We start from the raw sequence: 27,584 nt of genomic DNA, 5'->3' as shown, positions 1-27,584 counted from the left end.
AACCACTGTGCCACCAGGGAAGCCCAAACATCCTCTTCTTAAAAGGTCACCAATCATGTTGGATTAGAGCTCACCCTAGTGATCATTACTAATGATTTTGGTTATACTTTAAAGACACTGTCTCCCAATAAGGTCCCATCCTGAGGCACCGGACATTAGCATATACACTTTGCGGGGACACAAGTCAACCCGTTAATTGTAGGCACGCCATTGATAGGATTAAAAATACTTACTTGGTTTGGTGGTCAGATGTAGACCCTGTGGGTGTAGTGTGTTGAAAGAGTCTCCCCTCAGGGAGCTTACATTCTACTGAAGGGAGACAGACAGCAAATAACTATAATGTAGGTCGTGCAGGGGCAAAAAAATTTTCCCTTCCTTCTAGGTTCTTTGGCTGGTCTAATAATTAAATTGATATAAGACAGATTAACAGGAGAAAAACAAACTTAATTATGTATATACAGGATTCCCATAAAGATGTGAAGACATAACTGAGGCTTCTGTAACATCCTGAGCTAAGAAAAGGGGTAGGCGTCCAGTGGTACCAAGGGGAGGAAAGCCATTCATGGGAAGGCAGAGGAGATATTTGAAAAACAAAAGTTTCCCTGTTATGCAGATAAGTTTCCCAGATAAAAAATGATTATGGATACAGGCCCCCTTTCCAATATAAATTTAGGCAGTTGAGGGGGAGGTAAAGAGCTTTTCCTGAATCTGCTGGGTTTTGATTGCCTTTAGCTCAAAATAATCCTTATGCCGAAGATACGTATTTTGGGGTAACAAAACCTGCTCCCTTTTGGCTGTGATAAGCACTTTGAAGAAAAATAAGATAATATGAAGGGACAGAAAGTGACTTGGGGCTGGGGAGCAGAGACCTGAATGAGGTGGGAAATAAGCCTTATGAAGGGCATCCCAAGCAGAGGAAACAGCAAGTGTGGAGGCTCTGAGGCAGGAATGAGCGTGGTATGTGCCAGGGACAGCAAGGAGGCCCGTGTGGCTGCCGCAGAGAGAGCAACGGAAGGAGCTGTGCTGTGTGACCCTGAGCAAACTGGCAAGGACCAGACCACGAAGGCCCGGTAGGCACAGTGAGGGTTTTGGAGTTTGTTCTAAGAGGGGTGGGGAGTCCTTTTGAACTAATCAAGTAGAGAATGCTTATTTGTCCCTTTGCAAGAGCTGTTCTTCTCCTCTGGCCCGGTTACTTCTAATCTGGGCAGCTCACATTCCCTGGGAGTCCTGAGCAGGCCTGGCCTTACACCATGCCTCCCCGTCCCTGTTGGGAGATACGTCTCCAGGGGTCTCTTGGCCTCTGCATGCACTGTGGGCAGAGGCACTGTCTGCCCTTTGTCTCGACTGTCTTTTCAAGGGTGTTTTTATAGTGAGCAGCCTTAGGATGTATAGCTAGTTCTCCCTCTGGAGCAAAAGGCAGGCAGGCCTATCCCATTTTAAAAGGTCAGGTCCCCCGAGTTTAGGGTTCCACGTGCAAATGATGCACGTGCAGGCATCATTTGGCCCTCTTCCTGTTACTGTGTGGGATCTGGCATGAAGAATGCTGATCTGGGGACTTCCCTGGTGGTATAGTGGTTAAGAATCCTCCTGCCAATGCAGGGGACACGGGTTCGAGCCCTGGTCTGGGAAGATCCCACATGCCGTGGAGCAACTGAGTCCATGCATCGCAACTACTGAGTCTGTGCTCTAGAGCCCAGAGCCACAACTACTGAGCCTGTGCGCCACAACTAGTGAAGCCTGCATGCCTAGAGCCCGTGCTCCGGAACAAGAGAAGCCACTGCAATGAGAAGCCTGCGCACCACAAGGAAGAGTAGCCCCTGCTTGCCACAGCTAGAGAAAGCCTGCACGCAGCAACGAAGACCCAACGCAGCCAAAATGTAAATTAAAAAAAAAAAAAAAGAAGAATGCTGATCTGCTATTGCCGAGTCCTTTGTCTCTGACCCTGGAGTCTCATGTCTTTTGCCAGCACCCATGAAACTGTGACAGGAGACCAGACCGTATTAGCTTGTTAGTCAAATCTTGTATGCTTCACAATTCTTGACACCCTTAAAATAGCTTTCATGTTGGCATCATGACTGAGAGCTTGACCTGGGTCCGTGCTTTGGTGCATGTGTGTGCTTTTTAAACTTTTTTCTGTTATTTTTGGAACCCTGACCCCACCCCGAATGAAATCTACCAGAAAACTGATCAAATTAAAGCTGCCTTGGTCTAAGTAAAGGCAAGAACCTAGATTCCCCATCTCAGGACGTCCCCCAGGCATCTTTGGAAAAGCCACCCAACATAATTTCAAAAACACTGTGTTGACCTACTAAAGGCCCCTTTAAAACTCAAATTTGATATCTGGTATCAATAATACATTATTCTTATCAGAGACAGATCAGTTATGTCTTAGCAAAAAATTAATTTCCCAGTCATAAATATGTCAGCACAAATTCGTTTTTTTGAGGAATGAGTTCCAGGTTTAATACGTTTCAGTTACAGGCTATGGAGGGGGAGGTTGGGAGAGGCAGGCACTGCAGTGGTGGGCCCTGGGCATTTGGGCAGGGCTGTAAGGGAGAACGCTATAAACCAGAGGTGCTGAGAAGATAGTAGATGATAAATCACATCCCATTTGAACTACTTGGTTTCCTTGATCCTTATCCCTTCGAGTTGCCTCAGAAACTTTGAGTGGGGTCTGGCAGAGAGAGAGGGGCACCGTTCCTTTTCACATATCTTTTATGGTGGGGTTCTGTGTGAGGTATCATTTGGGAAAATGACTCTCCCACAGAAACAAGTTTGAAAGCTCATCTTCTTTACTCTGTTACCTGGAGCTCTGGCAGTGGGTATGCAACACAAAAGCAGATGCTTATTTCATAGAGTCCAAGGAGGAATGGGGCACAGGAGAAAGGATTCCTGGGGTTCAGACCCAGCTCTACTACTGTCTCCTAACTTTCCCATTAATGTGCTGTGTGACCTTCGGCAGGTCACGCAGCTTCTCTGGGCCTGTTTTCTCAACCAGGCTAGAGGGAGATGTGGAGGACATGGTCTTAAAAGTCTCTGTACTTAAAGGCTTGTGAACTATGGAGCAGTAATGTAGCTTTTAACCCAAGAAACATTGTGCTGTAGTCCTGGGTGTCTGCATTTTAAGGATCCAGACCTCATTCACGCCCTTTGAGTGAGATGCACTCAATATGGGAATGGGGATGGGGGCATTTCTGAGAGTAAATCAGGTGGCTTTGATTCCTCCACCCCACATTTTCCTCCACAGTCTAGACAAGCTGTGGCCCAGGGGCCAAATCCAGGTTTATTGGAACACAGACACGCCCCCTTGTTTATGTGTATTTTCTGGATGCTTTGGTACTACAAGTGACAAAGTTGACTAGTTGTGACAGAGACCTTATGTCTTGTAAACCCTAGAATATTTAGTATCTGGCTTGAGGCCATGCTTTGCCTTTGGTTTGGCACACAGTAGACTTGGCTCAAATACTTGTGTGAATTTAATTTTTCATACAACAAGGATACACAACCAGCCCCCTTAAGGGGGGCATCCCATAGCCACTGCTTTATGATACTCTGGAAGAAGACATCCTCTTTGGAAACTGAGAGACTCTTCTAGCCTTTTCATTTACGGGGTGCAAAACATCTTTCAATTACTGATGATTCTTTTCTTTTGAAAAATGCCTATACAATTATGTATCATGTGAGATTAGTCAAAATTTTAAAAAATAACTGCAGTTTCTAAGCTTGTTAACTGTACCATGGACTGGTGCCATGGCACTGTTCTCCCTTCACATTCGGGGATTTTAAATGCAGAGGAATTGTTTTGGGGCTTTGTTTGAATTAATTAAAGCCTGCCATGTTGATAAGCATAAAGGCGGATGACTGACAGGGGAAAGGTCTTGAAAACTGGAAATGGCTGCTGAATGTAGGATTCATGAGGCAGCTTCCTAATGGGCTTGGCAAAGGGTCATCCATGTGTCTATAACAGCCAGTAAAGACTGGGGTAATTATAACCCATGTGTTAACCAGTGAGTTTCCAGGCAATTACAGGACTGCTTCCACTTAAGCAATTATTTTGCCTTGAGGCCGCGGCATTACATCATGCTTGAGGCTTTGTCAGGGTAACCTCCAAACACTTGAGTGGGGGAGGTGGAATCTGGGGGCTCCACTGAAGATTGTAGGGGAGTAAAACGTGGACAGCAAATGAGATGCTGAAATTGTAAGGAAGATGTTTTACAAGGCTTGAATCTAAATAATAGCTTCCAACTATTACAGGAACCCTATTGTCATTGGCAGGTGACAGAGAGAGTGAGCATTTTGTGCCTTTTGGCTGTGCTGGGTCTTTGTTGCTGCTCACAGGCTTTCTCTAGTTGCGGTGAGCGGGGGCTACCTTTGTTGTGGAGCACGGGCTCCAGGCGCGCGGGCTTCAGGAGTTGCAGCACGTGAGCTCAGTAGTTGTGGCTCACGGGCTCTAGAGCGCAGGCTCAGTAGTTGTGGCACACGGGCTTACTTGCTCCGTGGCATGTGGGATCTTCTCGGACCAGAGCTCAAACCTGTGTCCCCTGCAGTGGCAGGCGGATTCTTAACCACTGCGCCACCAGGGAGGTACCTTGTGCCTCTTTTGAAAGGGTCAGTGCGACTCTGGGTTGTGTTCGCAGGGGTATAATATGCTGGAGATGTGCTTGGAGTGATTAGGGAAGTGGTTTAGTTTCCAGGTACATGTCTTAAAAAGGATAGAGATAGTTTAGAGAAGGTCTGGAGTAGACAATGAAAATATCGAAAAATTAGAAAGTAGGAATCAAGTGATGGGGGAGAGGTGGAGTGATCAGAACACAGACTGTCAAATCAGATGCACATGGGTCACAGATTATACCCAGTATCAAGCTTTACTAATACTTTCAAAGACACAGACGACCAAGAGGCTCAGGAGAAGCAGAGAGAGGTCTGGGACCTGAGAATGTCTCCCTAGGGCCCCTGTCCCCACAGGGCCTGCACCTCTGACTCAGAACACTAGATGAGTCACGATCAGGTCCGCTGGGTTACCTCACACAGTGCAAAGCATTCAAATTATGAAAGAGCTCTGTTGTATACTTCTCATTATTTTGTCGAATATGTGGCATTCTCCAGGGGCCCTGCCCCAAAGATGCTGGGTGTCTTGAGTCCACGTCCTCCTTTGGGCAGAGACATCCTGCTAAGGGCATTCTGTAGTCAAGGCTTCTTCCTAGCAAATATCGTTAGTCTAGTTACCTGGAGGTTCACTTGATAAAGAAATTAGATAGGGTCACCTGCCTTCTTTCCTTTTTTTTGTGGTGGGGGGGCTTATCCACCCCTACCCCCCAACACACACACACACACACACGCACAGAGTCAGTAAATGGACCACAGGTCAGCTGTTTAAGTCCTTCCTACCTGGGGGGGTGAAGGTGAAAAGGACCGGTCGGGGTCAGGCAGAAATAAACAGCTTGACAGCTTTCGAATAAAGGAAGAACAACTATAATTTGTTTCCCTGGTGATAAAGTATGGAGGAAGGGTAATTACAAAAGGCATTATCACTATAATGAGAAGTATTTTGGTTAAAAAAATAGGAAACTTTCAGATTTGGGGGGTTGTTAGTTTTAAAAGCGAATGATAACTTCCTACTTTCTTTCCTTCCTTCCTCTCTCCTGTGTCTCTGCTGAGTATCGAGGGCATCACACCCCCTTCCTGGTCATCGTCTTGTCCTTGCTCTGTCTCCCGGGTCCTCCTCTTTGAAGCTGGCAGAGCTCCTGAATACAGAGTACATGCCTCACAGAAGCAACAGTGTTTGCAGCTAAATATTGCGACATGCACAGGAACTTGGCAGATTTATTGACAGGCTTTTCAGTTTAACAGAATTCATTGAAATCAGACGAGCTAAGGTCTGTGCATTGCCATCCAGAACACAGTAAATACTTTTAAAAATAAATTCAATTTACAGTAATAGCCATAACTAGAATTTTCTGTTATTGAGGTAATTAGATACTCGGTCAGGTTAACAAAGGAAGCCCTTAAAAATAATCCTTCTTGGGGATTTTAAAGTTTCTATTCTGATAAAAGAAGTATATGACCATTGTGGAAAATTTGGAAAGTATAGGAGAAAAAAAACCACTATTCTACTGGTTTTTTTTTTTTTTTTTTTTTTGCGGTACGCGGGCCTCTCACTGTTGTGGCCTCTCCCGTTGCGGAGCACAGGCTCCGGACGCGCAGGCTCAGCGGCCATGGCTCACGGGCCCAGCCGCTCTGCGGCATGCGGGATCTTCCCGGACCGGGGCACGAACCCGTGTCCCCTGCATCGGCAGGCGGACTCTCAACCACTGCGCCACCAGGGAAGCCCCTATTATACTGTTTCATTGAATTTTTCTTCTGCTTTTTTTTGAGATGAAATATATATACATATGTATACTATACATATATTATGTATATACACTATTATATATTATATATATTATGTGTATGTATATGTGTATATTATGTATATATATATATCATATATACACACTATTTCAAAAAAATATATGCTGTAATAAATATATATAGTCTGCTTTAATACTGATCACTAATATATCGTTTAAGTCTTTTTTCATCACCTTTTTGTGTTTATAATCAATGCTTTAAAGCATGTTATTTGCATTCACTGTTTTGCACTTGAGATTATTTCCTGAGGATAGATTCTTAGAACTGGAATTCATGGATTAAAGATTTTACCCATTTTTATATATTCTGATACATATTGCCAAATAGTTTTCACTATCTTTGAGGAAAAAAAGTAACACCAATTCTGTAACTCTCAATCTTAATACAAAAGAGCCCCTTTCACCACACCCTTCCCAGCACTGGACATTCTCATTTTCTTTTATTTTTAATAGATAATTTGGCTGGACAACAAGAAAATATTAATTGTTTCACTGAGAATTTTTTTTAACATCTTTATTGGAGTATAATTGCTTTACAATGGTGTGTTAGTTTCTGCTTTATAACAAAGTGAATCGGTTGTACATCTACATATGTCCCCATACCTCTTCCCTCTTGCATCTCCCTCCCTCCCACCCTCCCTATCCCACCCCTCTAGGTGGTCACAAAGCACTAAGCTGATCTCCCTGTGCTATGCGGCTGCTTCCCACTAGCTATCTACCTTACGTTTGGTAGTGTATATATGTCCATGCCACTCTCTCACTTTGTCCCAGCTTCCCCTTCCTCCTCCCTGTATCCTCAAGTCCATTCTCTAGTAGGTCTGTGTCTTTATTCCCGTCTTGCCCCTAAGTTCTATATGACTTTTTTTTTTTTTTTTAGATTCCATATATATGTGATAGTGTACGGTATTTGTTTTTCTCTTTCTGACTTCACTCTGTATGACAGTCTCTAGGTCCATCCACCTCACTACAGATAACTCAGTTTTGTTCCTTTTTATGGCTGAGTAATATTCACTGAGAATTCTTGAAGGGTGGGTATTATTTCTTAACTGATCCTTTTGTGAATTATCTCTTGATGGGTTCTGTTCTTTAATATGATTTTTCTTTCTGTATTCACCCCTTGCTGTATTTGTATCAAACATTTTTTCCAGTATTTTGCTTGCCTTTTTATTATTTTTTTTTCTTCATGACTAAAAGTTTCAGGTTTTTATTTTGTCAAATTATATATTTTTCTGTTGTCTTGGAGGTCTTTTAAAAGTAATACATTTGTCTTGGTGTAGCTATCAGTTCAATGAGATTATGGGTACGAAAGCATTTTAGACAGTGAAAGACACACTACCTATAATAGGAGCAGTGACTCCTCCCCGCTCCACTGTCACCTGGAAAGAACCTGTAGTCCTTAAGGACACACACAAGAGTGTTTTCTGGTAGGTCTGGGTAAAGAGGCATCCGTTTGCAAACTTTGCCACAGTGTGTATTGACATTTGTACAGCACTTTTCGGTTTGGACGAGCCACACTTGAGCTGCTGACTTGCCATGTGTGGCCAGCGGCTGCCGTATTGCACAGCCCAGGGCTGGATGCTGAGAGGTAGACAGACCTTTGAGATGTCCTCTAGACTCTGCATTCAGACAGTCCATTGTTACGTCCAAACTTGCCCTCCATACTTTGAAGAAGCAGCCTTCCTTGACGGTACACGCTTAAAATAATTGGCTGTTTCTATCTTGCCAGAAATTCAAGTCCCCCTTTCCTCTCCATGAACAGGAATTTAATCTTATTATCCTTTGCCTTTGGTGACAGCAACTAATTGTCTCTCTTGCCTGCAGTGGCCTGAGCAGCAGAATCGGGAATGGGTTCCAGTGAGTTGATTAGGAATAACGATATCACAGGAAAACATCAAGGCCCAGTTCTTCCCACTGGCGGCGTTAGCCAAATCACATCCTGAGTTTGGCCCTTCTCCCATCGCTAAAGCCGTACATGGGCTGGAACCCCCCAAATTCGGCAAAACTGACTTGAAATCTCTTTGCTTAACAGCCCCATTCCGTGGCTTTGCTGGCACAGTTCCCAGCCGGAGCTGCGAGCTATCCCTTGGCTTTAATCTGGTTAAAACCAGATAAGAATTAGGTCAGGGGCCTCTGGCTGCAAAACAGCCTGTTTCCAGAACTCCAGCGGAGCTGTGGAATAAAAATAAGCAGGGAGAGTCGGAAAAGCATTACTTGGTATTTATATTTGAGTTGTTCTAGGTCAAACTTCTAGCTCTGGTTCTAGGTCATAACACAGGAGCTCACAAAAGGCAGTGGGACTGCAGTAGCAACCAGGGGAGGATGTGCCTTTCCGAGGTGCCTCAAGCAGGAACTGCAGGATGATATTTGGGGTTTGAGGCTCTGCATGGTATGTTGAGTCAAACTGCCCAAACCGCTAGACTTTAGTCAAGTTTCACTTTATTATCTTTTAAGTATTAGAGCATCTGGGGTGGGGTTCTCAGAGCCTAGTGGTCAGTGAAGCAGGCTCACCCCACTAAGGCCCAGCTTTCCCTGGGATTCAGAGAAAAGGCAAATGAATAGCTCTGGAAGGTCAGTAAGGAGGAGACCCAGATGCAAACATGTAAGCCACAGGCTTGTTCTTCTCTCACTGGATTGGTGGGTCTGAGAAGGCTGGGAGAGAGAACCACAGCAGAGTTTGACCTTCCCAACTGAAAATGCTCCTTTCCGTAGGTCCTAGTTACCAACAGACGGGCCTTTTGTAGTGTGAGTGTTCCAGAGTCGTGAGATGTCCTGGCAGAAGCAATAATGAAACCACACACCTCAGACTGGGACTCGAGCCCAGTTACATCTCAGTTGGGACTCAAACCCACAATCTTCTAACCGCACTCCTTTGTATGGGACTTGAACCCACAATATCTGGTTTAGGCGGGGACTCGAACCCATAATCTCCCAGCTGAAACCACACATCTGGTCACAGGACTCAATGGGGCTCAGGCTCTTTATGTCTCAGCAGAGAAGGAATTCAGCAAGAGGCAGAGTGACAGGCAAGAAGTAGATTTATTGATAGAGGACGCTCGTGATAGAGGACGCTCGTGAAGGATACACGTGGGCAGGCAAGAGAGCTCTGCCCCGAGAACTAAGTGGGAAAGCAGGTTTATTTAGGGAGATACACGCTCCAAAGACAGGGCGTGAGCCGTCTCAGAAGGCTAGAAGCCCCGGGGTGTCGGGGGGTGGTTAGTTTTTATGGGCTGGGTAATTTCACAGGCAAACAAGTGGGTGGATTATTCCAACTATTTTGGAGAAGGGGTGGAGATTTCCAGGAATTGGGCCACCACCCGCTCTTTGGCCTTTTATGGTCCACCTCAGAACTGTCATGGTGCCAGTGGGTGTGTCACTTAGCATATGCCTACGTATTACAATGAGCATATGATGAGGCTCCAGGTCTACTGGAAGTGGAATCTTCCACCATCTTGGGCCTAGTAGATGCTAACCAGTTTGTGTTGTCTCCTCAACAGCTATGTCATTCTTTTAAAGGTCGTGCCCTGTCCCCTAACCTCCTGTCTCAATAAGGCCAAGCCATGTTGAGAGCAGTTGGAGGGTCCTCCAAATTCTGGAGCCCCCGAGGACCGAGTTGCAGACCCCCGGGCACTGGCTTCTCCTTGGCCTCCAGTCCCTACTACTTCCTCCTGCAAGGTTCATCTGGTCTGTGATTTATCCTCTAATATGCCGAGTTTCTCTTTCTGTCATCTGATCTGTGCCATTTGGGCCGAGGTGAGAGCAGAAGGCGAATGAGTGGAGTGGCTGTGTAGGAACAGTGAGATACCATCCCACCTTCCCTGCTCATACACCATGCGTGGAGGACGGAGAGAATGGGCTTTTCTAGTCCAGACAGAGGATGCCTCTCTGGGGTGGGTGGCCTTGACACTGTCCAGACCAGCTCTGAGCTTCCTCTGCACGATCTCCTCTCTCCTGCCTTCCCTGCCGGCCCCTCGCACTGGGATCTGGTTGCTGGGCAGTGACTGGTGTGTGGCCAGGGGCAGCTGGAGAGCAGGGCGGGCCTGTCCGTCCTTTGGACCCAAGTGGCTGTGCCTGAGCTGCTTTTGGAATGAAAGTCCCTGCACGTTGTGTTCCATTTCTTTATTTGTGTCCCAGTTTCCGCATTGGTGACAGGGAAGGACAATGGAATGGGCTAAATTTGGGCCTAATTGGTGCAGCTTAGGGTGCTGGGAGGAGCACAGGTTATGGAGTCAGACAGACTTGAGTTTAAATTTTAGGTTCCCCACTTAATAGCTGTGAGGTTGCAGCTGAGTTGTTTAGCCTCCTGGGGTCTCACTTAACACGTCTCTAGAAAGGGATCCATAAACCCATCTCGTCGGATTTTCTAATGAAAGGAAGGACACGTGTAGAGGGCCCGGGATGGTGCCTGCCTCGCAGTGCAGCCTCCATATCTGTTATTATTTAAAGAGACCCGTGAAAAGTACTTTTCAAATATCAGATGCTTGATCAGCACAGAGCAGGAGAGGTGAATGGATGATTTTGTTTTATTTCATCATTCTTGAATTTATTCTGTTTCCCAAAAATATGGGGATCAAAATATCTTGATTATATAAACCTGCCTTGTTCAGAATACACATGGATTAGAAGCCACGTGGCTTTTCCTGATAAATGTAGTGCTGCTTTCTAGGTTCAAAGCAGGCACTCAGTCACCAGCAGAAGGTGGCCTTTCTGTGAATTGTCATATTCACTTGCGTTCAGCCAACTCATCGGGACGCCGGCTGTGTACAGAGGACTATATACAACGTGGAGGAATCCAGGTTCTTGTATCCATGGAGCCCACAGTCTAGCGGTAAAAGAGACGTTACAAATGCCTATATAACTATCTCGACAGTAAATAACTCCACAGCAGTTCCCATAAAGGGGCCGAGGAATTTCAAAAGAAGCGACAGTTACTTTCAACTGGTAAGAAAGGCAAAGGCTTCTCAAGGTGGTGGCATTTGAGCTGAGCCTGGAAGAGTGAGTAAAAGACGGCAGTGAAACGCGGGCGGGAGTGAACGTGGTCAGAGGCACACAGGGTCAAGATGGAGGGTCCTGTCCAGGATTAAAATTTTCAGTAAGTGGTGGGGCACCCCTGGAGTTCTCTGGGAGGGAAATGACCCAGTCTGACCTTTGGGAAGATAGCTGGTTGGGAGGAGACTGGAGGAGTTAGCTTCTGGAAGCAGAGGGACCTTTACTGGAGCCGTTCAGTCCAATGAAGCCTGCGGCAGTGGGGAGAGAAAAGACGGGAATCTTGTGACAGAGGCCGAAGCAGCAGGATGCGGTGACAGATTTGGATGTGGAAGGTGGGATGGAAGGGGAATGAGTAGCAGATGACCACGTCGGGAGTGTCAGAGGGCGGGCACTGGCTTGGTGGAGGCCAGTGGGGAGTCAGATTGGGCTCTGTCGAGTGGCCTGGTCAGCCTCCCATCCACATGTGGAGGTGTCCGGCAGAAGGGGTGCATTGGAGACCTGGAGCTGAGGCTTGGGGTCAGGGCAACAGAAGGGGACTTGGGAGTCACCGGCAGGGAAGTAGTGACAACAGAAGCTAGGGAGTTAGAGGAAATTATCCAGGCAGGTGGAGATGAGAAGGTCCAAGACAGAGCCTTGGGAAAGGACTGCATGAAAAGAAGAGGCAGAGGAAGAAGAGGATCCTGCAAAGGGAAGAAGAAGGGTGAGGGAGATAAGCTGGAAGAGGCGTCTTAGAGGCAACGGTCGGAATCTCAGACCTCCTGCTGGCTGACTCCAGGCAAGCACCAGACCTTTCCTCCCAAGTATGATGGGATTAACGTCCACCCCACTAAGTGTCCTGAGGGGTACTTAGTAGACGCTCATTCCTTTTCACCTCTCCCGCAGAAGCCTGGGGAGGCACGGGAAGAAGGGGAGGCCATCAGCATTCAGTGCTTTAGGAAGGGGCGTCCCTGTTCAGTCACTAGTGAGCTGAGAAGGTGGGGACAGTACTCTGACACTTGCCATGGCTTGCAGATCTGAAAGGCCGATTGCCAGGGACTGGTGAGTAAGGAGCTGAGGAGGAAGTGAGAACAGCTATGGAAGCTCCCTTTGAAGCCACGTGGCAAAGAAGGGAGGGTGGAGAACGACGTGGCATTTGAGGAAGCCTCGGGGTAAAGGGAAGGGCATCTTGGCTAGTGCGTCAGTGAAACCAGCTGTCCTCTCAGGAAGGGGGAGCTAGTTTCTTGCAGAATTCTTTTTCTTGGCTTCGGCATCTGAGGTTCAAGCTTTCGGGTGTTTGTTCAAAGGTGCCAGCTGCTTAACTCTGGAAGGTGGAAGCCCGTCACATGAGCCAGGGAAACTGCAGCTGGTCGCCTGAGCCCATCGGCCGTCGGGACCTTGGCTGGGTTTCTGAATTAGGCGTCTTGTGACCCTGTCATCCTGTAAGCCTGGGAGGAGAGGGCCGCCAGCTCTCCGGGGACTTTTCCAGGGGTCTCCTTCTGAAATGAGCGACGGGGCATCAAGGGAGGGAGCAGAGGAAACACCCAGTAGGTAGGTGAGTCTAAGAAACCCAGGGTTTTCCCCAGTCCTGAAGCCTGAAGCTTAGTTTCAGAAAAGTATGAGCAGTTTCACAGCTCCCTCTGTTGCAGACAAGCACAGCCCGGTTCCAAACATTCACCTTTTCAACTTTGTCTTCATAATCTCAGACCTTGGCAGTGAGCTGCCCACCCTGTCCGCATCTCGAAGGGAGTGGTTTTGTCTTTGTCTCACTCCTCGGAGATGACTTGGAGCCAGGTGGACGGGAGGGCCTGTGGAGGGCGGGTGGGGAAAGTGGGAGGTGGCTGAGGTCCTTCCACCCGTTCCGAGGAGGGGAAGCAGAGCCAAAGTCCCCAAAGGAAGGACCGGAGCACAACGTCCCAGGGAGTCAGCCGTGGGGAAGGACGTTCCTGGACCTGGCTGCAGTCTTGGCTAGAGCCTGGGAATACTTTGCTTCTAGAAAAGTTTGTTTTGCTTCAAGGATTTCAATGCTGTTTTCGTAGTTCCTCCTTCAGGTCGGTCTCTGTTCTAAGTATCTGCTCTTTCGTCCTTCCCTCGCTTCCTACCTTGCGCACACACCCCCTCCGTTCCAGTTTGAAGGGGCAGTGTGGACAGTGTTGGCCCTACAACCAGACTGCCTGGGTCTGAGGTCCCAGCTCCTCACTTACTGGAGTGCACACCTGAGCAAGCACTTCACCTCCCTGAGCCTCAGTTCCCTTGTTCTTCAGATGTTCTAATCATATTCATCTCATGGAGTAACGTCATGTTATGAGAATTAACTAAGTAAATACATATAAAGAGCTTAGAGCAGTATCTGGGAAGTAGTAAGTCCTCTGTAAATATTATCTATCTGTCTGTCTGTCTGTTGTGCTCTCTGTCTCTCTCTCTTTTGTTGTAAATTCCTTCAGATCCTTTTTGGATTTTTCCAGGTGACACAGAAAGAATATATTATGTTGAAAGAGCCTATAGAAATTATATTTCTAGAAGTTATAAGTTATATAGTATAAAATACAATTTATAAATTTCTAGAAGTTATGAAATATAAATTATACATTTCTACCAAAGTATAGAAATTATAGCTTACAGCCCCAGTGATGGAGAGCTCATCATCTTGCAAAACCTTCATTCTGGATAGAGCGTTCCTTCCAACATTGATCTTCTTTCTGTGGCTCTACTAACACTAACAAGGCTTAGCAGACTAAGGAATAAATAAAGTTATTAGTTCTTGTTATTAGGAGCAAATAAAAATACATCCGATTCTTAGGTTGAAAAATGTCAACATAGCCAAAGGACCAGATGCAAGGATGTGTCTTCCACATGAACTGCTGCTAATAAATTTCGACCTACAGTTTTTAATGTCCTAGGCCTTATTTGTTATATGTTTCAAACCTTGATTCTCACATTCCGTGGGTTAGTTATCTCTGCTACTTTTGTGACCTTTGACCTCATGAAGTCACTGATAAAAATGACTAGGCCCTGAAACGGAAACCCTGAGCCCTTTCCTGCATTATTAAAAACCTTCCTCCAGGCTGACATCAACAGTTTTGAGTACTCTTCAGTAGCTGCAAAACTACCCGAGCCTGCGTTATCCATTTCACATTTCTCTGTGAAAAGCAAACATGAGAGAACCTGTTAGGGGCCTGTTAAAATCCAGATATACCTCCCACCCTCCCATGTAGTACATGTCTTTCTCTTACTTATCTGAAATTTCCCACTACCTACAAAATGAAAGAAAGCTGTAGGCAGAATGGAAAGCAGAAAGCAAAATGGGAGAAGAAGTCAATATGATTTTTCTATCTTTTGGAGACTCTCTCTTCATTTTAAATAGAGAGTAGCATAAGACGATATGAATTAGTGAAAGTTGAAAGGGAAGAGATAACAGTTACAATGTTCAAAGAATTCATTTTACCAAAAAGCTATCACTTTCAAGTAAAAGTATTTGGTTACTCTTCATTTTGCAGTTCCCTGATTTCGATGTTTAATTTTTGCAGTTCAGTGTTATTATAGCCACAATTGTATGGAGTCTTCTTTTAATGTCAGTGTTGAGTTGAAGTGGGAATTCCCAAAGGGATGTATACAGTGTATGATACATGCGGGTACTTGGTACTTTTTTTTTTTTTTGGCTGTGCCACATGGCATGCAGGATCTTAGTTCCTCAACCAGGGATCGAACCCGTGCCCCCTGCAGTGGAAGTATAGAGTCTTAACCACCGGACTGCCAAGGAAGTCCCTACTTGGTACTTTTTGATAGTGATGTTAGAAAGAATGACTAGGAAGTAAAATGTCTTAAGGCATTTTCTACTTTTGAGGCACATTTAGGAAAATATTGTAATTTTTTTAGGAGACCATTTTCTATAAAACAAGTGTATATGTTTATTGTAATTTTGTTTCTGTCTATACCAGACGGTCAAAAAGTCAAGTTAAAGAAGTATCTGGAACCTTATATTCTGGTACAGAATGATTGCTAAAATATATTATTAAGTGAAAAGTGCAGGGTATAGTTTGCTACCATTTATGAGAAAAAACGGAAGGGTACCGGAGAAATTGGTAACATTTATTACTTGTGGAGAGGACACTGGTGGCTGAGGGACAGTCTGTAGTGCATTTTGAATTGTGAATCATATGACTGTATTACCTAACTTAAATAAACAAACAATAAATGCATAAGGAAAAAGAAGCTGGGTCAGGGCAGCAACAATAAGTAGTTACGCTTTTATTTCCTTTTATTAAGGGTGTATGGGCCTTGGAATTAGATGTACTTAGATTTGAATTCTGACTTGGCTGCTACTGGCAGTTGAACGTAGGGAAAGTTGCCTCACTTCATGTAAAATTTGGGAAAGACCTTCTTGGCTGGGTTTTTATGCAGATCAAATATAATAAGGACCGTTCCTTAAACTTAAGTTTGTGATGATCTGATTTGAGGGCATGAAATAAAGGAGATGAAGCAGATTTAAGCCTGGATATGAGCATCTTCCTCCGAAGATGGCTTTTCACTATCCAAGAAAGACAAAAGACATGATCATCCTAATGCTTGGGTTCCAGGTGGTGAATGGATTTTGGCTGAAAGTTATTATGAATCAAAAGTTAACTTTGAATAGATCATTATATCCAGCCAGAAGTGTTCAACATGTCTTTGCAATTAAGGAAATTGAGTGGTTAAGCAAATGATAGTTAGACCCTTCTCCTCCGGATTTTTGGAAGAAATTAGCCAATGAGGTATAAGCCATCTCCTTTCCCCTGTTATAGCAACAGTCTTGTGAGAGTTGAGAAGCTCTGCTCTGGTGGACAGAATTCAGGGGAGGCACCATAAAGCAATCCCTGGATGCAGAAAAGGACTGCTGTTATATCTGTGTCATTGCCTAAGTCACTCCTGGGATGGAAAGGTTGAACCCTAGGTAGAGCCATTAATACTGCATTCTCTGGAAGCCATATCCATTCCCAGCTAAACAGCTCGATATGCTGAACATTTTTCCCCAGGGGTTAGAGGTGGGAAAATATGAGATTAATATTTTGTGCTCTATTTATAATTACCTTTTTGTGTATGTACGCAATGAGTGGGCTTTATAACGTGAATCTTTCAGATGTAAGGACCAGAAAGAGAACTCCAGTTGTCTAAACCAGAATGGAATCAGCTTAGGTAACAGAGTTCCAGAAACAGGACTGACTTCAGATGAAGTTTGATCCTGAGGCCCAGGATGGCCTTAGGCTCTACCTCTATGTGATACTTTCGTCTTCGTCCTCTTCTGAATGTTGATTTTTCTTTAAGCTGGCTCTTCTCAGTGTAGTAAAAGTGATGGGACCATTTCTCGGTTTTGTACCCTCACACCCCATCCTCCAGGGGAGGAGAGAACACCACTCTCGATCATCCCAGAAGCCCCATGGATTTTGTTGCATCTCCTTGGATTGAATTGGGTGCTGTGCCCATACCTGAGCCAATAGGATATGCTGATTGGCTTAAGTTATTGGATTTCAAGCCTGGCACCCCTTCAAAGGATTCTGATTTCATTGCTCTTGGAGGTGGATCCCATGCATTGGTATTTTAAAATATTCCCTGTTGGTTCTAATATGTTGCAAGGTTGAGTTGATTAGCTTAAGCCAATCAGTGTCCAGTCTTAGAGCTGAGAATATAACTGTTCTCTAAAGGAAAATTGGGGTAAACTTGACAGACTGATGAGAGAAGGGGAAAATATATCTTGGAGAAGCAAACGTCAAATGTCTGCTCGTGGCAGACAGATCAGTTGCCCCAGTGTCTGTATCACATCTTTCTTTTTTGCTACTAGAACCCAGATTTTGTTTGGGGCCACAGTGTACCAGCCCCAGGGGATAGATCGTGATTTGTCCAAAGACTAATGAGAATCTGTGTCCCCACTTGTCCTGTCTGCCTTGCAATGAGAGAGAGAGAGAGAGAGAGGGAAGAGCTAAATAGCTCTCTTTGTCCATAGCAGAGAGCACAAAGAAATTTTAAAGTCAATGCATATGAGATTGGAAGTGTAAACCTAATATTTGGAGGAGTTATGGAAGTAGCTACCAGAGAAGAAGAAAAGAAAGGAGAAGGAGGAAGAAGAAGAGAGAGGGAGGGGAGGAGGAAGAAAAAAAAATGTTCAGAAGTAACTACTTCTGAAATAAGGCAAAAATAGAGAATGAGAAAGTAAACTTTTAGTTTTCATTTTATACCCTCTGTTCTCTTTGAATTTTTATTTCTATGTGATTATATTATTTTTATAATTAAAAATAAATTAATCTCTTTTGAAGTTGTTCCTAAGAGTATAAGATGATTTTAAAATATATGTCACCTATTGTTACACATCATTGCTAGGAAAACTAAGTACTGTCTGTATGACTCCATGGGAGAGGCAACTGGAAGCCTGTGCCTGGGTCCCTCCTGGACTCCACTCCATGTGCCTTTTGGCTTTACTGAATTTAATCTGTATGCTTTCACTGTAATAAACCCTAAATATGAATATAACAAATAATATATATATGTCACCTATTGTTAGCATACATTTCTTTAAATGTATAAATCACCTTTTTAACAAGAAGTAAGAGTACTTTTTGATTGTGCTATGTTTCCACAACCTCACACTAACACAGTGTGGGTATGAATAAAATGTTTTAATTTTATGCGTGAGAAAATGATCGCAACTCAAGGTCAAGGCAAGCTCATGGGATGGAAAGCTGCAGGAGGCCGAGCTCGTGATGGCGGCAGGAGGTTGAGCTTTGTTCTTCTTTCATGTTTGGCCTCATCCTTCTCATCTAGCAACCCCGATCAGATTTGGCCAAAAACCAGGGAGGAGAAAAACCTCAAAAATTAAGCTAAGCATCTTCAGTTACTTGTTTTCCATCACATTTTTTCAGTTTGACTTGGTTCCCAGGTACCTTATGAAATTAAATCTGCATGATTTCTTTTATTACACCTCTGCTAGTGTATTCATTGGTAAAAGTTTCGGGCCGCAGCATCACAAAGACCACAATGTATTACTTCAGAAATTACGAGCAAACAAAGATTTTTTTAAAATAAGAGTTTAACTTCTGATGTCTAATAGATTTGAGCATCACGTCACTTGTGAAGAATATTTAACTTGTTATTTTCAAATTGTTTGTCTAAAGAAAATTGGTACAATTTTTAAAATGTAGAAGGACATCATAAGACTTGCTTTTCTCTAATACCAGGGAATAAATGAGTTTCTTTAGTTGTGGGTAAGATTTTGTTCATCACCGTTTCTCATTTGCTACATTTAGATTCTGTCCTTTGGGGTCGTATGTTAAAGAGGAGTTCAAATTCCCCTCTTATTTCTTTTTTCAAAAGCCAGTACTTAGTTAAAACTCTGCCCAAGCTTCTTCTGGTTTTAGAGCTTTAAATTTTGCACAGAACTTTCAAATACTTCCATATATGATTATCCATGACTATTCTGTCAAAAGAAGACAGTTATAATATGGATTTATGACATGCAGCGTTTCGTTCTGTTAATCCTAACAGGTACTTATCACGTGCATCGTGTGTGGATCCATCCTTAGCGGATTTTAAAATGTTACATCGTTGCTTCACCATCTAACAGTTTATCAGAGGAACAGACACTGAAACGGAATGGATTTGTATAACATTCCGTGTTAGTGTTTAGGAATAGCAAAATAACTGATAGATGGACAGCAAGAAAAGAAAGATTAAAAAAAAAGTCTGCAGCCTGGATTACCCAGTGATGAATGGGTCTCCGAAAAATAGAAATTTGGCTACACTTCCTTCAGGACAGAAGTTCTGAGGCATCAGCCTAAGGAGCTAAAAGAAAAATTAGCAGAGACCTTTAATCGCAAGTTAATGAAGCCACCTAGTGGTATGTTACATCATTTAAGGTTGTGTGAATATGTAAAGCATCTCATCTGTGGATTGACTGTGTGGGTCTCTAATCAAGTGTGAGTCGAAGCCTGGTCACTTTTCATTTAGTCCAGCCAGGAGGGTCAGTTTCATTGAGAATAAGCACAGTGCTGCTCTGTGTAATCTTTTGTTTATTTATAGTCTTTTTTTTTTTTTTTTTTTTTTTTTGCGGTACGCGGGCCTCTCACTGTTGTGGCCTCTCCCGCCGCGGAGCACAGGCTGCGGACGCGCAGGCTCAGCGTCCATGGCTCACGGGCCCAGCCGCTCCGCGGCATGAGGGACCTTCCCGGACCGGCGCACGAACCCGCGTCCCCTGCATCGGCAGGTGGACTCCCAACCACTGCGCCACCAGGGAAGCCCTATAGTCTTTTTTTTTAATCAAAAAGGACTTAAGGTAACGTACATGAAAATACAATGAGGGCACAAACTAGAAGAAGATGAGAAAAGAGAAAAAACATAAAGATATAAAAAGTAGTAAAAATTTTGATAATTCAAAAATGCTTTCAAAATCCTATATGTTTTCCATGAAAGGACTCGACATTTTCAGGTAAGCATGGAAACTGATCAGTTATAAAATTCACAATGTTCAGAACAGTGAAACATTTTTTAGGAAAAGTGAAATCCTACCTAATGTCAAGAGCAGAGAAAATTTTCTTCTGGAGGTCCTCACAAATGAGGTACTGCCTAATGTCATGTACAGTGTCCTCAATCCTCATAATAGAAATCATCCTGAGTCTTGGAAGACTGTTTCTTACCTGTGCCTACACTGCTTTGGAGGAGAATGTGCACCAAACTCCATTTTCAGGGCTTGCATTAAAGCATTTGGTCCTCACAATAAGCCTGAGAGGTAGGTAGTGTTACTATCTCCATATTACAGATGAGTCCACTGACACACAGTGAGGTTATGAACTTGCCCGAAGTTAGGCTGTTAATAAATAATGGAGCTGGGATTCAAACCTGGGAAGTCTGGCTCTAACACCCATGCTCTTTTCCAAAATGCTGTATATGCTGAATGACCCATCCAATGAAAATGGCAATACTGTATTGAATACTTACACAGTCTGTGGGGCATTAGATAGGAGTGCTTTAACATGGTGCTGAAGATGAGGTCAGGATTGCATATTTCTGAGATGACGCAGTCAGCGTCGCCTTCCAGTGTCACAGGCTTCATCCCTGACCCCAGCCCCTGCACACTTATGCAAACACATGTGTATACACACCTTTGGTCAAAAACAGAGGACCAGGAAAGAGTACTCAGATTCACCACTTCCTGATTTCTAGAAAATTGCTGAAATCCATGACCTTTTTATAAAAAATTCATTTTATTGAGTTATAGTTGATTTACAATGTTGTGTTAATTTCTGCTGTACAGCAAAGTGATTCATTTATACATATATATATACATTCTTTTTCATATTCTTTACCATTTTGGTTTATCACAGGGTATTGAATATAGTTCCCTGTGCTCTACAGTAGGACCTTGTTGTTTATCCATTCTATATGTAATAGTTTGCATTTGCTAATCCCAAACTCCCAATCCTTCCCTCCCCCTTCTCCCCTCCCCCTTGGTAATCACAAGTCTGTTCTCTGTCTGTGAGTCTGTTTCTGCTTCATAGATAGGTTCATTTGTGTCATATTTTAGATTCCACATATAAGTGATATCATATGGTATTTGTCTTTCTGACTTACTTCACTTAGTGTGATAATCTCTAGGTCCATCCATGTTGCTGCAAATGGCATTATTTCATTCTTTTTATGGCTGAGGAGTATTCCATTGTATATATGTACCACATCCTCTTTATCCAGTCATCTGCTGATGGGCATTTATGTTGTTTCCACGTCTTGGCTATTGTGTATAGTGCTGCTATGAACAGAGGGGTGCATATATCTTTTTGAATTATAGTCTTGTGAAATCCATGACTTTTTGATGCCTTTGTATCTTCAGATCCAAGATCTAAAATGCAATCATAACAAAACGCGCTTTATTTTGCTAGCTTTTCTTTCTCAAAGTGGTATCTATAAATGTTTGGGAATGGCAGCTAAACTGATTTCTCTTAACCAGTCATGACAGTTGATTAGGGATGAGCGAGGCAAGCCTTGAAAGGAACCTGGTAGGGAAATAATGGCATCATTGAAACATTTCCGGTTAGTGGAGTCAGAATATCATATAACTTGAGTCTTAAATTGAGCATTTAGAATGATGTTCTTTTAAGCTGTGCATTAGGATACTTGTGTGGTTAATGCTCTTGCCAAGAGGAAAAGGTATACTCTATAAAATGACCCTTCTCGATAGAGAAGTCTCCTTGAAAACAAATTTCCATGGCATTTAAAACAAATGCCTAGCTCAGTAAAGATTCTGATGCTCCTGAAAGGTTCAAGTTCTGTTTGGGGACCTACTACTCATAAGATTGAAGTTTTCAGAATGATAATCTTTTAATAGTTCTGCTGAATGCTTGAAAGATTCATCCTATAATGGGAACATAAATGAATGAGAGCAATGCTGAGATACGGTGAAAGAAACTGGCTGGAAGTCAAGAAACTTGGGATCTACTTCAGGTCTGCTTTATTCTGATAACAAAGAAAGACACAAATTCTTTGTGTGTCATTTTTCTTTTTTTTTTTTAAAGATTTTTTTTTTTTTTTTTTGATGTGGACCATTTTTAAACCACCGGACCGCCAGGGAAATCTCTGTGTGTCATTTTTCTCATGAACTTTGGAGTGAGATCTGAATTCAAACACCAATTCTGATACCCGTTAGCTGGATGATACTGGATTAACCAGTTAACCTTTCCTGGTTTCAGTTTCATTATCTATAAAATGGCTTCAGTAATACATAGATTTTATTAGGTGCTCACTGTGTGCAGGTATTTTATATATAAAGGTTTTTTTATACCTTTTATCTTTATAACTATCTTAAATGGAATGTTCACTCTTGTTATCCCTACTTTACAGGTGTTATCACTGAAGTTGAAAGAATAGGTAATGTGAAGAGTTTAATTAGGATAATTTATGTAATGTGTCACATCACCTGGTATACAGCAGCTTCTCCAGACATGGAGCTGATGTATTCCTGTTGATGTCATCTTCCCATCTCCTTCTGTTCTTTTGGGATTTGTTTTGAAGATTAGTGAAGAGGAGAACCACAGGCTTAAACAGCTTAACTTTGGGAATTAGGGATTTAGGCCAAAATGTAAAAATAGAACTGAATTTTTATTTTCCTACAGGAGTGGCAAAAACTCAACTACGATATCTACACCCTGCGACAGATTCGAAGGGAAGTGAGAAATAGATGGAAACGCATTTTAGAAGATTTAGGTGAGTCTGAAAGTGATTATGAAATGGTAAAAATATCCAGTTGCGAGCATTCCTCTTCACTTTCTCCAGCATGGTTTTTATGAAAGGAATGTCAGTAACTGACTGATTAAGGCTACTGTGTACTAATTGTTTTCCCAATCCCGTCCTCCCTGTATCCTCAGATAAACATCTGATGTTTCTGTTGTCACCAGACCCTGTCTGGAGGACATATTTTGCTGTGTGTTACTCCATCTGTCCTCAGTATCAAGTAGCACAGGGCAGTGGAATCATATGGGCACCACCACTGACTTTTTTGGGCATTGCACATTGATTGCATTATGTGGGAGTGATTGGCCAGTTAATCATAGCTTTATAAGGTAAGGCAGATTGGGAGAAATATTATTTGTAAGAGAGACAGCAAAATACCTGTGGTATTAGAGTAGATATTGGGTATTGATTTTTCTTAAACCTGCCAGGGTTGTGATACAATAAACATGGTCCTCACATTACAAAGTAAGCTTGTTTTCATGTTTTAGAATAATGAATTTATCAATTTTGAAGTCCTCAGCCCTTCTGCTTTGAAAGAGAACATGACACCTTGGCATCATAACCTTTCAAAAGTGGGGTACCAAGTTGCTAGCCGCTGTTGCTTTAGTTGGGATATGATGGGGTGGGGTGGAACTCTCCCTCTTTACTCACCCAGTATTGTCCTGACTTCATAGTCTCCTCTTTATGATGTAAGTTATCCCAGGAAGGGTAAATCTATGAGTCTTTTAGACCTTTGCAGTAAGTAATTTAACCAGTCAGCCATATTGCCCCGGGGAAGGGAATCTGGGCTTGGAGAAGTAGGGCCTGAAGGTGACCATTGTGCAGGTATCAGGGGAAGTAGGAATTCAGGAAACAGGGGAGGAGGTGAGGAGTGGGGAGTGGGAGAAGGGTTTCCAAACCAAGAAAAGGGGCAGCAGGCAGTCAGTGGATGAGTATCCGAGGCTTAACTCGGAGGAAAAAGTTAACAAAGAAAATCTGGTAAGAAGAAATCGCAAGGGAATTTTAATTAAGGACCCCACCAACCTCACTGTGCTGGGAAGCAGCACAGGCAGTGGTGCCTTGGGCTTCAGTTTTCTCATATATCTAATCCACTGTTGGGTCCCTTAATCTCCTGCAGGACCATCATTTCCTTGTGACTAATTAACGTGAGGGTTCAATCTCTTTACCTTAGGTTTTCAAAAGGAAGTAGACTCTTTGTTGTCAGTGACCAAACTCAGCACCATCAGTGATTCTAGAAACACAAGGGAGGCTCGGGAGATATTGTTGAGACTGGCTGAAGAGACCAATATTTTCCCAACCGGTTGGGAGCTTTCGGAGAGATATCTCTTTGTTGTGGTAAGTGGATGTCTTTCTCCACCTGCTCTGATTTTGCTCTAAAGTTTTGCTTCTCTATTAGTCCATATTCTCAGCATTCTCACACCACCAGCTCCACCATGGTATGAGGTATGGCAGACGATTCCGGCATCTTATGCATTGGTACCCAGTGGCCAGCACATCATAATCACTTGGAGGGCTTTAAAAATTCAGGTTTCTGGATTGCACTTAGACCGGCTGAGACTTGCATTGTGGCCCAAGAATCTGTCTGTATTTTTCAGCCAATTTAGCTGTGCAGTCAGCTTTTTGAACCATTTCTAGGTCAAAGAGATGTGAGAAATATTGTGTGTATAACCTAAGATTGAAATATGATTTGAAAGGACACTAAGAGCAGTGGAATGTTTCTTGGATAATGTAAGTAAGGGCTAAGGAGTGTCTCTCAATTTGTTGGGAAAAATTTAATAAATGTTTTACTCACTCATCATTATTTCTAGGATGGATATTGTAGTTTTTAGATTGGTTTTCCCATGAACGTGGCTTGGTTCCCATCTTGACAACATTTGAATTTTTAATTTTTTGACAGGACCGTCTCATTGCACTCGATGCTGCGGAAGAATTCTTTAAAGTTGCCAGTCAGACGTACCCCAAGAAGCCTGGGGTCCCATGCCAGGCAGATGGCCAGAAAGGACTGCACTACCTTCCCTTTCCAAGTCCCTAAGGGAGAGTCTACGAGGCAGAATGGGATTTCTCTTACTGGAACTCAACAGCCTACCAAAGTTGGACAGATGCATGTAAAAGAAAACGGGCAAGAAGAGGCTAGCTAAGAGAAAAAGGATTCTGAGTCCTACAAAAGTCTAAGCGTTTGGATATCTGCTCATCATGAGGTCTTGACTATATGAAAGTTGAGGCTGCGTTGAAACGCCCTGGTGATCTTGCATCAGAGAGTGGGTCAGTGGGATATTTCATCATGGGTGATTAGATTCCAAGAACCCATTGCCCCCATTTTGGTTTTGGTTGTACAATAAGCTCTAGCCACTAATCCTATTGGGAGAATAGGATGTTCTAGTTAATAAAATAAGATTAATAGAGCTATCATTGAGCCCAAATATGGATTACCAATTTTTAAATAATTGTTATATAATATAGGCTAACACCAAAATAATACCAGGTGTGACAAGACCTTTCTTTGATTTGGAAGCACCTACAGAACCTTGGAGGTGTTGGAGGCATCATTTTGAGATTATTCAGAAGTTTAGATGTACCAAATAAGAGGACTATCTAGGAGTGCCGCTCAGAAGTGAATCCTAAATAGAGTGCTCCCAAGCAGAACTTCCTGCAGCTCCATGTGAAAAGCTGTGTCTTCAGCTGTGGTACAAGCATCTTGAATTCTCAACGTTATTGATATCTGGTTACCTCATTTTTACGTATTGTCCAGCTCTAGTCCACAAGCCCTTGATCTTTTATCTGGGATAGCATCTATTTGACCTTTACTGTCTTCTCTTCTCTTTAACCTGTTTCCAGCTTGTTGACTGAGAGTTGCACCTGCCCAGGGATCTCTCATGCAGCGTGGCCTCAGCTCCAGGACCCAGAGTGGGCACGGAGAGCCCGTGGTCAGAGTGCACTGGGGTCAGTGCTCACCCTGCCAGCCTGGGGCTTAGCCCCGCGAGGCACCAGCAGCAGCAGTAGCAACTCTTCAGGCAGTGTTGCATTGAAGAAGGTCATTGCTGGACTTTCTTCCATCCTGAAGATGATTTTCAAAGTGGAGCAATTCTGTCAATACAGTTTGCGTCTATCCACAGATTGAGCAGCCCAGTTGCAAAAGTTAATTGCCGGGCTTCCCTCGTGGCGCAGTGGTTGAGAGTCCGCCTGCCGATGCAGGGGACACGGGTTTGTGCCCCGGTCCGGGAAGATCCCACATACCGTGGAGCGGCTGGACCTGCGAGCCATGGCCGCTGAGCCTGCACGTCCGGAGCCTGTGCTCCACAACGGGAGAGGCCACGGCAGTGAGAGGCCCGAGTACCGCAAAAAAAAAAAAAAAAAAAAAGTTAATTGCCACCTAAGCAAGGAGCTTGCCATGAAATCAGGGTTCATTTTATTGAAAAGACTTTGAGAGCTTGTCGTATTTGTCAGTAGACTGCTGAGAACAATGGCAATATTTTTACTTTTACAGATTTTACTTTTCTGACTTCAAGTTAAAAAGTAACTTGTATTTAGTCTGCGCGGGGGATTGTGACTTCACAATTTCCCTACCCTGATTAGCTCTTTTGGTAGTGAACACAGTGTTTAAAATATTTGTTAGAGGAGATACATGTTCTCCATTTATGAATGCTTTGCAGACCGATTTAACTCACATGTTTCAGGAATATTCTTCCTAGTTTAATAAGTAAACTAAAAGTTTTATTTTTTAAAATAAAAAAGACATTTTTTATTTTGTTTTATTTAGTACTTAGTACCTCTCTCACGTTGTTTAAAATTAGCCTGCAGATATGTTCCCTCACATCTGTAGGCTTTTGCAAGATAAACATACAAACAGTGAGACAAACAAACAAAAACAAACAATACATTAAACCAAACAAATAAAGAACCTTGAAAATCATATTGTTTTCATCCTCGTCCTTGGAATTGGTATTTTGTCTTTCTGCCTTTTTTTGGTGTCAAAATAGACGAGATTGTTTGCATCTATGGAGAATACATTATAACCATAGTCTTTAGTTTTGGTAATGAATAAGTAAGGATAAAATTGTCTCTATGATTATAAAAACTCATGGAATTATCCAGGAAATTTGCCTTGCAAAGGATTAAAAGGTTTCTGTGTTTACTTTTCAGCTGAATGTCATATTTCTGAGAATTAAGAAGGAACAGATATTCTTTCCATAATTCCTTTAAATTAAAGGGTAAAGAGGCTGAGAGATAGATGGGCTTAAGGACCTCCCATCATTCTAAAGCTAGTCAAGGGGCAGATCTGTGCTCAAATCCATTGAGGAGTACATGAGAGAGGCTTGAGGGTGACTGACATGACCACTTCAGGTCACAAGGTGCTCAGCACAACTGGGATCCAAAGGTTCATGTGTGTCTGCAGGGCAGTTTCAGGTGGTAGATGGATGGAAAATTTTATATTAATAGTTACTTATTTTAGTGTGCACCAGGGGGAAAACCCTGTAATTAGCAGATAGAACGCCTGATTTCCTATTCCATGAAACAACAAATAATATTTGTTGCAAATATTATTTGTTGCAATAAAAAAATTATTGCAACAAATAATAAAGTATTTATGTTTTCTTAAAGGAGGCCCCAGGAAGGCACAGTGGACACACTGGCCAAAGTGATAAAGAATGCTTTGGTGAGGAGTCACCAGCATCACTGAAAACTCAGTAGTTTCCCTGTAGGCCAGAGGGTGTTCCAGAAGTGGGCTCACTGGTAGCAATGGGGATGGCAGAATAGGGGCCCAGTGGCAATGCTTCACTGTCAGGAGACAAGTGGACACAATTATCATAAGAAATGGCCAGATCTGAGGGTTACCTGCAGAGAGATTTGGAGATGGTTGATGGATCATGGCATCCCTAGGGGCAAAATAGATGGGTAGCCAATAAGAGTACTGCTGAGGCTGTACCGTCAAAAGATCTCAAGGATGGAGGATCAGGAGATAGGTAG

The 27,584-nt window shown here is 43.3% G+C and overlaps 1 protein-coding gene across 1 annotated transcript in view; it reads left to right on the top strand.

Moving 5' to 3' along the window:
• MREG (melanoregulin) overlaps positions 1–26,498 on the top strand; it is a 66,579-nt gene extending 40,081 nt beyond the window's left edge. Inside the window, exons 3-5 of the mRNA XM_082841883.1 lie at positions 22,502–22,592; positions 23,791–23,954; positions 24,517–26,498. Of these exons, the coding sequence (XP_082698009.1) occupies positions 22,502–22,592; positions 23,791–23,954; positions 24,517–24,651 (390 nt within the window). The 3' untranslated portion in view covers positions 24,652–26,498. The remainder of the gene's footprint in view (positions 1–22,501; positions 22,593–23,790; positions 23,955–24,516) is intronic.
• The last annotated feature ends 1,086 nt before the right edge of the window (positions 26,499–27,584 follow it).

This window comes from Leucopleurus acutus (genome assembly GCF_964270905.1).
Source record: "Leucopleurus acutus genome assembly, chromosome: 6".
In the NCBI taxonomy this organism is placed as follows: domain Eukaryota; kingdom Metazoa; phylum Chordata; class Mammalia; order Artiodactyla; family Delphinidae; genus Leucopleurus; species Leucopleurus acutus.
Note: the sequence above shows the minus strand (reverse complement) of the source record. Positions and strands in the feature narration are given on the sequence as shown.